The sequence below is a fragment of the Vigna unguiculata genome, chromosome 7 (genome assembly GCF_037176805.1).
Source record: "Vigna unguiculata cultivar grain cowpea cultivar isolate G323 ecotype 2 chromosome 7, ASM3717680v1, whole genome shotgun sequence".
Taxonomy (NCBI): domain Eukaryota; kingdom Viridiplantae; phylum Streptophyta; class Magnoliopsida; order Fabales; family Fabaceae; genus Vigna; species Vigna unguiculata.
Window position 1 is genome coordinate 36,424,136 of NC_140798.1, and position 14,866 is coordinate 36,439,001.

At 27.7% G+C, this 14,866-nt stretch overlaps 2 protein-coding genes across 3 annotated transcripts; one reads left to right on the forward strand and one right to left on the reverse strand.

The window, feature by feature from the left end:
• Nucleotides 1-1,230: 1,230 nt before the first annotated feature.
• On the forward strand, nucleotides 1,231-4,963 carry LOC114189696 (Peroxisomal membrane 22 kDa (Mpv17/PMP22) family protein). Of its 2 annotated transcripts, XM_028078341.2 has the most exons (8): nucleotides 1,231-1,351; nucleotides 1,623-1,751; nucleotides 1,916-2,014; nucleotides 2,327-2,428; nucleotides 2,575-2,650; nucleotides 3,864-3,934; nucleotides 4,019-4,104; nucleotides 4,674-4,963. In XM_028078341.2, exons 2-8 carry the CDS (start codon nucleotides 1,680-1,682, stop codon nucleotides 4,723-4,725), a joined length of 558 nt encoding a protein of 185 aa, XP_027934142.1. In that variant the 5' UTR covers nucleotides 1,231-1,351; nucleotides 1,623-1,679; the 3' UTR covers nucleotides 4,726-4,963. The 2 variants fall into 2 exon arrangements, with proteins under 2 accessions (XP_027934142.1, XP_027934141.1); XM_028078340.2 differs by lacking the exon at nucleotides 1,231-1,351 and having other exon boundaries at nucleotides 1,451-1,751.
• A 3,740-nt stretch (nucleotides 4,964-8,703) lies between these two features.
• Nucleotides 8,704-9,707, reverse strand: EDA6 (embryo sac development arrest 6). Its single transcript, XM_028079651.2, has 2 exons — nucleotides 9,518-9,707; nucleotides 8,704-9,393 (listed from the first exon to the last, which is right to left on the reverse strand). The coding sequence occupies exon 2, from the start codon at nucleotides 9,280-9,282 to the stop codon at nucleotides 8,896-8,898; it is 387 nt and encodes a 128-aa protein (XP_027935452.1). The 5' UTR covers nucleotides 9,283-9,393; nucleotides 9,518-9,707; the 3' UTR covers nucleotides 8,704-8,895.
• Between the last annotated feature and the right edge of the window lie 5,159 nt (nucleotides 9,708-14,866).

Genomic DNA, 14,866 nt, shown 5'->3' on the forward strand with positions numbered 1-14,866 from the left:
TGTTTCTAAATATAAAGATCAACAACTCCACTAATAAATGGGATAAAAATGTTATAATTATTATACTCCAAAGATTTGTCATTACTATAACGGTATGATAATTTTCCGTATAAAAATTTTGAGAAAAGAAAACTCGTCAAAATTAATTCGTAAAAGTTGTCTTGTATAACTTTCTAAATTATTGCTTTTAATTTATATATTAGTCAGTTTTAACGAAACTGGCTTATTTTCTTATTTTTCTATTTTAAAATTCTTGTGAAAGTTTTTTTAAACTTGTCTAAAAAATAAATAATTTATAACTTTGACGTGTATTACACTTGGAAAATTTGCCTCCCAGAGTTTTATAATTATATATTTTTTACTAAATTTGGGTTAGGTTTGGACAATTCTTGTTGAAGTTTCTGATTAGATTAGGTTAAATTAAAAGAAAATCAATCATTTACATGAATCACATTAACTCGAGTGACCAGACTCAGTTTAATACAATAAGTGAATCAATTACTTGATTCGAATTAGACATTTTTTTATATGAATTAAATTATTTTTTGAAAGTGAAATAAACCTAATGAACAATCCAAATATTCTGTTTATATATAAAAAAATTCAACTTAAATATAAGTATAAGATGAATTATTAATCGTTGTTCTACAAGTAGTATGAGAAACATTCAAACAAGAGATACAAGTATAGTTTTAAATAGAAAATCGACTTATTATTTTAGATAAAAACAATTTAGTATTTCATATATAGAAGTTTTTATGAGAAAACTAAGGATCTAATTAATAGCATGCCATCACTTACAGAAAATCGTATAAATAGATTTTTGAAAATTTATTGAAATGAATCAAAAAAAATATAAACACGTTATATTTTGAACTATACTATATATGGATAGTTTTTAAAATACTATCAATATTTACTACTACTAAATTTGTTGAATTATGAATTGCGTTTATATATTTTTACTATACAATCATATTTTTTAGAATTTTATTTAAAATTTTGATTTCGTCAAACTATCCCATTTCCAATCATTAATTCATTCATTTCAATCGGATTACTCACCGTGTCAAGTTTCACAGTATCCATTTTTTTTCGTATTTTAGGTAATTACTTAATAATTGGTTTAATTTGAATTTAAATGAAAAAGTAATAAATCATTAATCATATCAATACAAATCTAACTAGTATGATTTAGATTATTAAATCTACGGGATCAATTGGATCCAATCAACACAGGCTTCCACGCGTGCAAAATTACCATAAACATATTTAAATGCCTCTCCAGTGGAAAGAAGAGATTCCTTCATCTTTCGTTCTTTTCTGCTACTATTATTTTGAAATGTTTAGGGTAGGTATTAATTAATTAATTAATGTCTAATTAATATCTAAGAATTTCTGGGAAGGGATCACATCGATTTTGGTCTAGTCTTGTCATGAATAAGTTAACTTCCTTCTGCAATGCCATGCTGTGTGTGAATCGTGTGATTCATGTGTAGCACCTCCATTCGCTTTTGCCACCTAACCTCTGATACTTTCATTACCCTTTCTAATGCTTTTGTTTTGTCTTTCTATATTTTCTATGTTTCTGCTCACTCTCCATCTTCTTCCATCTTTCAAAGGATACAAGTAACTATCACAGACTAAAAATACACAAGATCCGGGCTTGATCAACCACCATGTCTGACAAAGTCAACCATGTTTTCAAGAAATATCTTCACCAGCTTCAGCACCATCCCCTCAGAACCAAGGTTTCAAATCTCTCCTTTCACACACTTCTCGTTTTTCTCATTTTTATTTAAAAGAGAATAAACAATTGGGTTTTATTGGAACAAATCGTTTTCTCTTATTTATTTTTCCCTTTGGGTTTTAAGATACTAATGGGGTTGTTAAAAAAAACCTTGTCGGTTGTTAGGCAATTACCGCAGCAGTTTTGGCTGGTTTTAGTGATGCAGTTGCACAGAAGATATCTGGGGCCAAGAAACTTCAGTTGAGAAGGCTGCTTCTTTTCATGGTATGTCCATTTTCCTTAACCATGTTTCTCCTAAATTATTGGTTCTATGAAGGAAATCACTGTTTCAATTTCATTTTCAATTTGTACAGTATCTGTGTCTGTAATGTATCAGATTTTCTGAAAATCGTTGGTATTTTCCATGGAGCTAACTAGAATATCATCTTTACCATCAACCTCTCAGAACTCTCATTCAGTGATCATGTAAAAAAAAAAAAAAAAAAAAAACAGTGTCACCTAATATGAAGCAGAAATTGAAGTTTGAAGAGAAATTTTTAAGGACTGAGCATATCTGAAATCAAATTGTTTTTGCAGCTCTATGGTTTTGCCTACTCGGGACCCTTTGGACATTTTCTCCACAAATTGATGGATAAAATTTTCAAGGGGCAGAAAGGCAATGAGACTGTTGCTAAGAAGGTATTGTGATTGCTATCCCTTGGTCTCTTCTCTGGTCCTTTCACTTGTGGGGACATTATTTTGTGTTGTGTTAGGTTCTATAATGTTTAGTCCTGCTACAAGGCTTTAACTCATTCTCTAATGAATGAAATATCCTCTATGAATAGGTGATCCTTGAACAGATAACCAGTTCCCCATGGAACAACTTCTTTTTCCTGATGTACTATGGCTTGGTTATAGAAGGTATGCTCACTGATCGAATAAGTTCTCATTTTTATGTTATACCTCAGTTTACACATTAATTTTGAAACATTTACATTAAACCTTAATGCCAACTTTTGCTGTTAATGCCTTGTCTGCTCTGCATCTCACCTCCTCGGAAACCATTCAATTGTTTCGCTCTTCCTTAAATACCTGCTTTCATGTGTTTATCATGATTATTATGCTAATGCAAGAAATCGGTCGCTTGTCGTTGCTTAATTCTTAACTTTGATCCTGTCACTGTTGTTGTAGTGCTGCTGAAGTTAGTATTTATGTGTCAATACGGTGTATTGCACTGGAATGTGGTACTTTAAAATGAGTGTCCTCAGTGCATTCTTATATTTCCTGGCATAACACGGATAATGAATTTCAACATATGGGAAATGCTAAATGTGTTCTGCAACAGTTATTTAATTATTTAATTCTTTACGTGATAAATGATGTCGGAGGTTTTTCTTGACAAGAATGTTAGTAATTTCTTTTGATGCAGTTTTAGCATTTCAAAGGAAACAAATTCAGTGCAAAACTTTTCAGTTTTATCAAACATACCCTTGACTAATATGAAATTGGTGAACTATATAATTAGCAAAATAAGTAAATAAATAAAATAAGGTCTAACAGTGTTTTTGGTGTTCCTACCTTTGGAGCATACAAAGGAGTCTAACAACGAAGTTTTATTTTCCTAAACTATCCTGTCTATATGAATTTTTGTGTTGGACAATCTGGAGGAGTTCAATACAAGGCTACTTGCATGTGTCTGAGTTACGATCTACAACAAGTACTTGTTCTTATCTATGTGAAACACATAGAACTCCCACAGAAATGACTTGGTCAAACCAAGAGGGTGGAGAGTCTGGAAAGTTGCAATGAAGAAGAAAACACAAACAAAATTTCAAGATTTAAGAGATTAGTATACATTGAGTGATAGAAAACATTTAAGCTTTTTTCGGAAAATACACCTCATATTTCTCTGATTTTCTTCATGTACTACACCTAAAATGTAGGCAGCTTTTCAGTTTTTGTTAAGTGTTATAATACATTTTCAAGACCTGACTTAAGAATGACAAAATAAGCTTTTTAAAGACTTTCTAAATTTATGGATAATACAAACAGTATTACATGATTAATACAACCTGTGAATAAGGTATCCTGACAAATTTATCTGCATTGCAATTTGTAATTAACTGGTTTGCAGGAAGACCTTGGAGTACAGTCACAGACAAAATTAAAAAAGATTACCCTTCTGTTCAATTGACTGCATGGAAGGTATGGCAATGAAAACACTCGTCTTCCATTCAGCTCATGGGTTTGAAAAGCTAGTTTTTTGAAGTTATATGGTTTTACTTGCAGTTTTGGCCTATAGTTGGTTGGGTGAATTACCAGTATATGCCTCTGCAGCTCCGTGTTGTATTTCACAGCTTTGTTGCTGCTTGCTGGTGAGTTACATCTTTGAACTTACTATATCCATGGCATCTCTCATTTGTTCTAAAATTCATGAATCAGCATCATGAGTTGATTATACTATGATAGCTATGCATTGCATTGTAAATTACAAAAGGTTCCTGTGGAGTGATGTGAAATTATATTTTACTCTTAGAAGCTGGTTCAGTTTTGACTTTATAAGGTCACGAGAGAGGGCATATTTAAAGCGAACAAAATACCTATTGTATAAATTCTGCCATCAACCATCATTCTGTGACTTAGTAATTTGCAAGACCTACCATCTTACCTGAAGTCTTATGCCTAGTAAATGCAACCAAGTGTAATATATTGTTGCAATTTGTTTCTTTTTGTATGTAGATTAAACTATTTTTTCTAAACAAACTTTCTCTAAAATATTGTATACATACCTTGAAAGGGACTAAAGATTTTGATTTTAGCACAAGGTTGAAGTGCATAATAGTTTGTTCCTTGGTTTAAGTTTGATAAATGAATTATTGTCATACCTTCCATGAATTTCTTGATAATTAATGGGCCTGTTGCATAATACTTTCTTTCTCATCAGGGGAATCTTTCTGAATCTGAAAGCAAGGTCTGTTGCAATTAAGAAAGCGTAGGACAAAATTTCAGAGTTTTGGGTAATTTTCTGTTTGCTTCCTGTGCAAAGTGGGATGGAAAATCTACCATAGGGAAGCATTCACGGTAGTTTGTTTGCCACATTAGACTATTCTTTTCAATTTCTGTTGGCTGTCACGACTCAGTTGAGCTTGCAGTAGTACTATCGATAAATGTGATGTTACTTCTTGTCAACATCAATTTATGGCATCAACTATAATCATACTATGATTTTGAAAACTATCTACTCCAAGCCCATTTTTTAAATATACTTTTGCTGGATAGAATTAATTCGGGAATAGATTTGTTTAGTTTTTGTGTTTATAAAATTAATTTTATGGTGACTAAACTGATTTTAAAAGATAAAAAGTTATATATATATATATATATATATATATATATATATATATATATATATATATATATATATATATATATATATATATATATTTGGTTAACAATAATGCCTTACTGCCACTTAAACTGATCTATTTTTCAGTTAATGTAAAAATTAAATAAAATACGAAAAGATGAGTTGATCGAGTAAGAATATTTATCGTCTTTATTTTTCTAAGAATGATGTCTAATCATGTAAGAGAGAAAGAGGGGATTTGGTTTAATTACTTTAGGTGGCGAGTCCTTCATCTTCTAAATATGATACCTGAAATAAAGATAACCAAATTTTAGTATGTTGACTAAAATTGCATTTTAAAAAACTAAATTTAACTTTATTTTATTGAAGAGACGAAAAGAGCACAAATCCAATAGAAATCTAAGTTGTGAGTAGGATGGCATGGGGTAGGGTCCGCTATTTCATCCGTATAAAAATAATATTTGTTATTCGTGAGATTGAATTAAGATGATTAAGAAATATATAATTAATTTTTAAAATAGTTTATTAAATGTAAAATTTGAAAATTAAGATATGTTCACGAAAGAAATTTTCAAAATAGCAGTTAAAGATAAAAAAAGTTATTAAAATAAAGGTTAAAAGTAGACTATTTATAAAATAAATAATTTTAAAAGTAATAATTAAGGGTAAAATTGAAATATTGAAATATGGACATAAAAGAATGTATCTTTTTATACATTGTTATATATATGTCCCTTTGTTTAAACAAGACTTACTGATTTTAAAAAATTTGTAATTATGAATATATATATATATCCGTAAATATTTAAAAAAGTATATATTTTATAAAATTTTTAAATAAAATTATAAAATATAATATAATATAAATTTTAATTTTAATTAAATTTAAATTAATAAAATATTCCATCATTTATAATAGATATTAAAAAAATTATTATTCACAAGTAATAAATATTCATGGATGCTAACTATTCGTCGTGGATATCTAAGAATACAAATATATTTTGTCATCCTAATTGTGCGTGATCTAGATTTACAAAAGTCTATGTTATGATAAAAAGTAATTCTTACTGTCTACAATTTTTACGGACAAAAATTGAGAAAAAAAAAACACATACTTCCGTTTATAGATTTAGAACAAAAGCACGTTTAAGATTTGTTTTCGCAAGGATAATATTAGATGATTACGAGACTCAAACTTTATCTTACCACAATCTTTAAACCTCTTGATGGATGCTCATCGGTCCTATTCGACATGTCTTTAGCACTTGAAACTTGATGGATCATTGGAGGGTTACATGTAGAAAAGACTCCAACGATCAAGTCCGCAAAAGATATCAAAGTCAAATCTTAGATTATGCACTAATGAAATGTGTACTTTTAATTGCTAATGTCCACTCTTATTTATAGAAAACTAATATTATTTTCCTTGGTTTAGACCATGGGTTGGGCCTTAATTATATCTTTAGTGATCCTACCCTTTATTGGGCTTATGTGGACTTGGTTTGGACTAAAGTTTCAAGTCCCGCACTTTTTTAAAATAGTTTAACTAATTTATTCTAAGTTGGAGTATGTGACATTCTTGGTAATAATAGGTGTTTTGAGAAGGTCATGTAGTTAATCAATCTTGGTTGTTATGTAGGTTTAGTTGATTCGTTATTTTGCGTTATGCGTTTAGTTGTGGACTGTATGGTATTCCTATATGCTTAGCGGTTGTTTGCAAGTTAACGACCTTTACGGTTTGCGACCTTCCTAAAATGTTGGACAATCTAAATACTATTATATAATAGTTAATTTATCCATTGTAGATACATAACGATCGATCTAACCACTATAGTACAATATTAAAAAAATATATTCTGATAAATACTGGATGAGAAAAAGTTAAAATGAAATCCAAAGCCTATTGGTTTAAGATATTAAATAAGATTTTATGTTTTTTCAAGAAAATATATTTATGTTTGAATCTTGGACATTATAAAACAAAAACGCATGAGTGTACTAGACTTAATTTGGATTAGCCAGAGGTGAGATATAATAAAATTTAACTTATATGCCTAGATAACACATCTGTGTTCCTAACACTAAAATTTTGAACCTACATCACAAATTATATTTTATTTGACAAGCAAATATACAAATATACACTAGATATTGATATGAGCATAATTTGTACACCGGATATTCTCAAGAAACATTGTTTTTTGGTAAGTTATTTTAGATTTACTATATCAATTTTGTAATTGATATAAATCCAACCTTTAAGAACATAATAAGTTTTATCCAATTGTTTTTACCTGTGAACCAGATACTCAGGTCAATAAATTAACTTCTTTAAATTAATAAATGATTTTCAAAGCTTTTGAGAGAAAAAAAAAAACGAAGGATGTTTCTTTTTTTCTTATCTTTATTATATTATAATTATTAAATAAATATACACGAAAGTGGTGATCATTATGATAACTACAATAATAATTATTATGATACGAAGATGATTAATGAATCAAGGATCAAAGTGAGATTCATGTAAATTAGAATAAGAGAAAAGGTACACTAACTTTTACCATGACAATTTCAATTGAATCAATGTAGTAAATACTTACTCTATATGTTGATTAAAATTTTAGTTATCGTAATAGGTGTGTTTGTTATGTCAATTCAAATTATGTCGATTCAAATTACACCTGTGACAAATAAATTTTATCCAATTTATAAAAGTATTATGTTATTTATTATGAGAGATGAATTACAGTTCTCATAATCAGTAGATATTTGTTTGTTTAATGAGAAAACCATGTTACATATACAAGATTTAACATATAAGTAAACCCCAAATAAAATATAAAAACAATAATTATCCAACTATAAACAAACTACCTTGATTTGTATCCCTTAATAACATATAAATGATAAGTAGTGATTAATTGTAAAGTGACATCTATGTGAAGAAACTTATCCAGAAGGTTTTTTTTTTAAGAAAGAAAAAAATGAACAATTGTATAAGCAAAAATAATAGATGCACAGATTAAAAAAAAAAAAAAAGAAGTTATAGAACTAATATAAAAAAGCTCCTAAATATTAATTAATGTATAATGTATTTTAAATTTATGAATTTTTAATTTTAATTTTTCTTTGATATAAATATTTATGAAAGAATTGGTTAAGTATCTCTAAGCATAGAGTGTCAAACATCTAGCTTGAATATATCAAATCCAAAGGATACACAAAAATATGCAATAAAATAATTTGAGACCAAGACGTGATGCATAATGAAAAACAAATTGTGAAAATTTTATCCAAACCTAAAATCGGTCCAGCAATAAAATATTTGAGTAATTTATATGAATTTTAGGTTAACATTACATTTGTATTGCTGTATATATAAAAAAGGTGTATCCAAAAGCAATTCTACCATTGCACATCGAATCATCAATCTATAATACTTCAGCAACTGCATCTTATTAACAAAGATCATTCGAATTATAAGTAATCTACTATTTTAGTTAATTTATGATTTTTTAAAAAGAAATCAAATAAATGAAATAGATAGTTTTTAACTGATGGATATTAATATCAATAATAGCATTAAGTTTGGATAATTTGGATCTATAGAAGAAATAAATTATTTTCATAATCAAGATAATGGAAGAAGCAAGAAGCAGCAGAGACAAAAAAGCTCCAACTTGAATGAAATTAAAACTAACCTGTGCAAGTTTGCAAAATACAACGATTGGTGTTATTTGCAGGCACAAAGATGTCTGTAGGAATACCCAAAAGGAAAGAAAAGAAAAAAACATTGTCACTTGTTAATCCAGTTGGAAAGTTGAGTGGGGTTCACAATTCCCTTTATGCAGGTCCCCTTTATCTTCAAAAGGTTTGATACCTCCTCGTAACTACCATGCTCCTTCACCGCACTGGGTTTCACCTCCCCAGTCTGCGGGTTCAACCGGATTCTCTTCTGTTCTACTGAGGTAGAACCAGATAAGTCGGGTCGGGCCGAGTCCAGTTCAATCCTCCGACCCAAAAGTGTTCCTTTGGTCAAAAACTCGTGGGCTAGATACCCGGCTAAAAGCCCATTTGAGGGTGGTGGCTCAGCGGCTTTTGGTGGAGCCGATTTATCAACTTCAGCAAGCTTCGCCTTTCTTGAGTTGCCACCTGGAAAATTTCTACGAGGATGCTGACTCATTATCGAATTGTACGAAGCGTAGAGGCCACTACTACTTTTGTTTTTGGAAGGGCAAATTTGCGAAATCCCAAGTTTTGTCGTTAGTGAAGGAACCTCAAACCGGGTCCACAACTAAAGCGTTCCAACATGCAATTAAAAACAGCAACAACAACGGTAACAAAAAAAAATTAATAACAATAATAATTTAAAAAATTAGGCGAAAAAAGAGTTGGTTAGGGTTGTGGAAGAAGGAAACCAGGAATCGGCGTTGGGTGAAAAAACGAGAACAGATCTGGTAGGGTTTGAGGAGTCACCACCGCATGCGACGGAGTGAGAGAGATTATATAGATGAGTGAGAGACCAGAAAGAAAAGAGCGGAATTGTGATTTGGGAGTACGAATGGGAGAGGGAAGAGGAATAATAGTGTGCGAGGAAAAAAAGAGGGTCATAATATATTTATCTACCAATTTGTTTTACTCATTTGTCCCTCAATTTTCAATATATAACTCCTACGTCACCAATAATAAGTTATAACTATTTTCTATTTTAGGTTAAATACAATTTCAGTCTTCTTCATTGGTTAAATATTACTTTTGTTTTATTTTATATAAATTCATTCACATTTGGTCAGTACAATTGTTTTAAAAAATTAATATGCGTCTCTCTAAAAATATACGTGAATTTATAAACCGGCAAAGATGATCAAGGAGGATAAATGAACTCTTAGATAAATAAACGGATTAAATATATTTTTAATTTGTTTGATGTAAATTTGGAATTTGTTATTGTTAAAAATTTTAATACATTTTTTTAAACTTTAAAAATAAATTAATATAATTTTTTTAGTTTAATTTTGTTAATTTTTTTCAATTAACATTGAAACGGGGATTCCTGGTTAATATTGGAGTGAAAATGTATTGGTGTACACAATCAAAATGTTAGCACGAAACGCGTTAACACATGTCAACAAAATTTAATAGAATTGAGATAAAATGATTATATCTATTCATTTTTTAAATTTGAAGACTAAAATGTATCAAAGTTTCGAACATAAAAAATTTTCAATTCATCTGTATATTTGGATTAGACAATTTAATAGAGTAATTTATTTATTGAAGAATTTGAAATACTTTCACAGAAAATGATATGTTTAGATGAAAAAATTAAAAGGAGATTGAAATTGAAAAATTTTGAATAAGGTATTTTAAATAACTATAATGGTAAATTTGAAATTCACTAAAAAAAAGAAAGAAATTAAAATGTCCAAAGTTGTGAAATTGTTAATTGGTTAGGACAAGAAAAGTCCACAAGTCCAAACATTCGAGTCGGGCGAACATAAAGATGTCAAAATAGGTTTCAACTTAGTTTACCACGAGTTCGAATCGGGTTGAATTGAGAAAATGTCATTTTTTTCAAAAGTAGGTTGAACTGAACCAATTCACTTAATCACGGTTAAATGGGTTTAAACCGAGTTGGAAGTAGGTTGACCCACAAGCCACCAACAACAACACTATTAATTTTTTCAACAATTTTAAATTTTTTTTATTATAATTATTTTATTAGAATATTTAATTTATTTTTTTATCAAGTTATATATGTTGATACTTTAATCTTTAATTATTATCTTTATAATAATATTTTGAGAATTAGGTGAACACTTTGATCTTATTATTATAAAAAAATTAATCAAATTAATTCACTTTCATTTTAGTATAATAAATATATAAAATAAATTGTAAAACGAAAAAAATTGTATATACACCATGGATTCATGGAATTAAATATTTTATATAAAATAAAGCATACTCAAAAAATTATGTTGTCATGGTTACGAAGCCTTTTTTTTTTTAGTACATTGAACTCGTAGCCTTGTTTCATGGTATTAAAGTTGGTTGAGAAACTGGTTCTATCCAGCTAAATTGTTATTCAAATTCCTTACAATATAATCTATATCATTTAAAAAAAATGGAGTTTTTTATCTCCCTGTTTTGTTGGAACAGGAATGAAAAGTATAATTTTGGATAGCTTTATGTTAGATTTTTCGAGAGATGATTTACTAGGAAGATATAATACTAATGAGACTTGAGTTCAATCACATATGATATCATTTTTAATCCAAAATCTTAATACAATTAGTTCATGAGTCTTTATCCTTATATGATACTCCACTTTTTTATTTATACCCAATATAGAACTTATACACATACTTAGATTCCCAACACTTCAAATGTTAGTGTATTTAAAGATATCATATGTTAACTTTGAATAACCTCCAACTATACAATGTAGACATATTTGTATATTGTAAAACACATATGTGCCTCATAATTTTCAATGTATATATGGTTGAAGACAGGACCATGTCAACCAGTGGCGGATCTTGACAAAAAATGTTGGAGAGGCTAAAGTAATATAATTTTGAGATTATTAGATTCGATCATTAGTATAATGTTTTAAGAAATGAATTCTCTAACTGAAGAAATAGAGTTTATCTTCTTTTCATCAATAGTTTCTTTTTTATCACTTTTAAAAAATGAATTTATTCTTTTATTTTTTTATCAATATACTTTTCTTTTGTAAATGACATTAAAAAATAATTTATCATAGTATTTTTTTATAATTGAGACACATAATTATTAAAAAAATATTATAATCAAGTCATAATTAAAAATCGGTTATGAAAAAACACATAATACATTTTTTTTTCTACATTATTTATTTTTCTTCTATATTCATAAAAAAAAATATACAAAAAAGCTCATGAGATAAAAAATAATGTTTTTCGTTATTGAGACATGAGTCTAGAAAAGGATGTGATAAATGAGAAATGAGAGCAAAAATAATGAGTTTGTTTCTAACTTTTTTTTCTTCAAGAACAGAAAGAAAACATATGAGAGTAAAAAATGATTACAATATTAGAGTGAGAAATTATTACAATTTATGAAGAACTAAAAAGATAATGAGAAAGAAAATAAAAATTATCTTAAAAAATATTTGGCTTAATTACTCTTTTGATTCATGTTTTGGTTTAAAAATGTTAAATTGATCCTCCAGTTTTTAGTTTTAATTTGGTCCCAATTATTGAAAAATTGATACAATTTGATCTTTTACTATAAATTTTGTTAAATTTTTTAAAACAAATCAATGACTTTTTTTTATTAAAATTGAAACTTTTAATATATGGTTTGCTTTGTTGATGTAATTAACATATTGTAGGATCAATTTTTGAGAAAGAAAGGAACCAAAAAAAATTAAACCTAAATATTTATATTCTTTATTATATTTAATTTTATGTTTTATTATCTATTAACACTAAATTTTGTACTTTATAAAATAAATAGAAAAATACAAAATTTAATTTTCATCAATTTTTAAAGGGTTAAATATGTTTTTAGTCCCTCAAGTTTCAGTGAATTTTGAGATTAGTTCCTCTTCGAAACTTTATACTAATTTAGTCCTTCATCTTTAGAAATACGTGGATTTAGTCGTTCTTACCAAATTTTGTTAAGTTTATTTGACGTTTCAAGCGTATTTCATAATAATATTTGAATTGTTTATACTGTTTGACACATTTTCGCTTCAATGTTAACTCAAATATTATCATAAAATGCGTTTAAAATGTCAAATAAACTTAACAAATTTGGTAAGAAGGATTAAATCCACGCATTTCTAAAGATGAAGGACTAAATTGGTATAAAGTTTCAAAAAGGGACTAATCCCAAAATTCACTGAAACTTGAGGGACCAAAAACATATTTAACTGATTTTTAAAATATACTACCTACAATTTTATACTATGATGATCAACGAGAAATAAAACCCACACAATGAAATAAGGACGAAGGGAAGGGAAAAAATAAAATATAATAAAAAACTAAATATTATAAAAAACTAAAAGTTTATTAGTATAGAATTTGATAGAAGTAACTTTTAGCATGGAGATCAAAACAAAAAAAAAAAGTGTAGTACATGAATTTCACTGTAAAAATAATATAAGTATATAAAGTGTAATACAAGTAATTATGATTTCATCTATTTAATTTAAATACATCTTAATCTTACAAATTTAATTTAATAAGGTGAGATTTGACTTCAGTTATATATCATAACTTGATTTTTATTTTTTTTTTTCAATGTAATTAGCTCTTTATGTTAAGACATTGAATATTGAAATTGAAGAAAATCCAATAGTAGATGGCATGATATGTTTAAATCTCCAGTGAAAGAGACTCTTATAGAAAAGTGACTTTGTAAGAAGTGATTTAACTCTATTTATATACTATGGTTCGTGGATTCAATAATAGATAAAACAATGAATATAAATCCCAACTAAAATAAACTCTTATAATTTTGAAAATATTAAAGTATTAAATTTAAATTTAACTTTATAAAAGTAACTCAACAAAATGAGACTTACCTTATTTTCACGTATATTATAATTTTTTTATATATATTATACTATAGTCTTATTTCTAGTTATTATAAAATATTGATAGTGACTCAAATTTTCTACTAATATAATCTTACATTTGGTGGTAAAAAATTTTCGATCATGCTCACGTCAATAAATGGTTCACAATAATTTGTGGTCTAATACGCTAAATTTCTTTTAAAATGTTTTATTTATTTTTCATGTTTTTTAATTATATTCATAATTTTTATTATAATGTTATTTAGAATTATCAATTGAATTGTCATGCGTTATTAGTATAAAAAAATCGGTTTATTCATCGGAAAATTTTCCCCAATATTGTTTTTTAATTGACAACACAAACCTATTAAATAATAGTACGAAAAAAGAAACACGAGAAAGAATCTTTCATGTCTACCCCAATTACCGATTCCTCCACTGGCATCAATTATCAGCTAGCTAGACACGTTTTCAACTGTCACTTTCTGTCTTTTTCTATTGTCAATGTCATATCTCTCAATACTGCAACTCCTGCTGATGGGTTTGGGTCAGATTCCTAGCTGAATTTAAACTTAGGCTTTACCTTTTGCACCCCTTAATATATATTCTTGTTCTATCTCATCCCCTTGTACCTTAAGCTTTCATGTTACTTTTCTTCTCATATTAGATGACATGTTTGAATTTAAACTTAGGCTTTATCCACACTTGTTCGGATAAACAAATTTATTTTTGAAAAAAATAAAAAATAAAATATTTTGAAGTTAATAATAAATAAAATAATTTTTTTCAAAGACCTCCAAACTTTAATTTTAGTAAAAAAAAAAGATTAAAAGAGAAGTAAAAACAAAAGAAGAAGAAAGAACTCAATTTATTTTCAATTATCAGACTCTTGTTTTTGAGTCCAACAATTCAACATATCTTCTATCATTTGTTTGTTATGCTCATAGAGAAATTAGTTATATGATTCTAATAATTAAAATCAATATCTCTTCATATAATTAAAATCAATACTATTAATTGGGATTGATTTTGTGCTCTGATTTATAAATTGTTGAATTAATATTACCCATCTTGTTTGATATTGTGCTCTGATTTGATATGATTTTATTCCCAGAATGTGTTGCTATTATGACCAATTTCTTCCTTATATTTTACATTACAATTAAGGCTATGATTGCATTGATTTGTGAATATA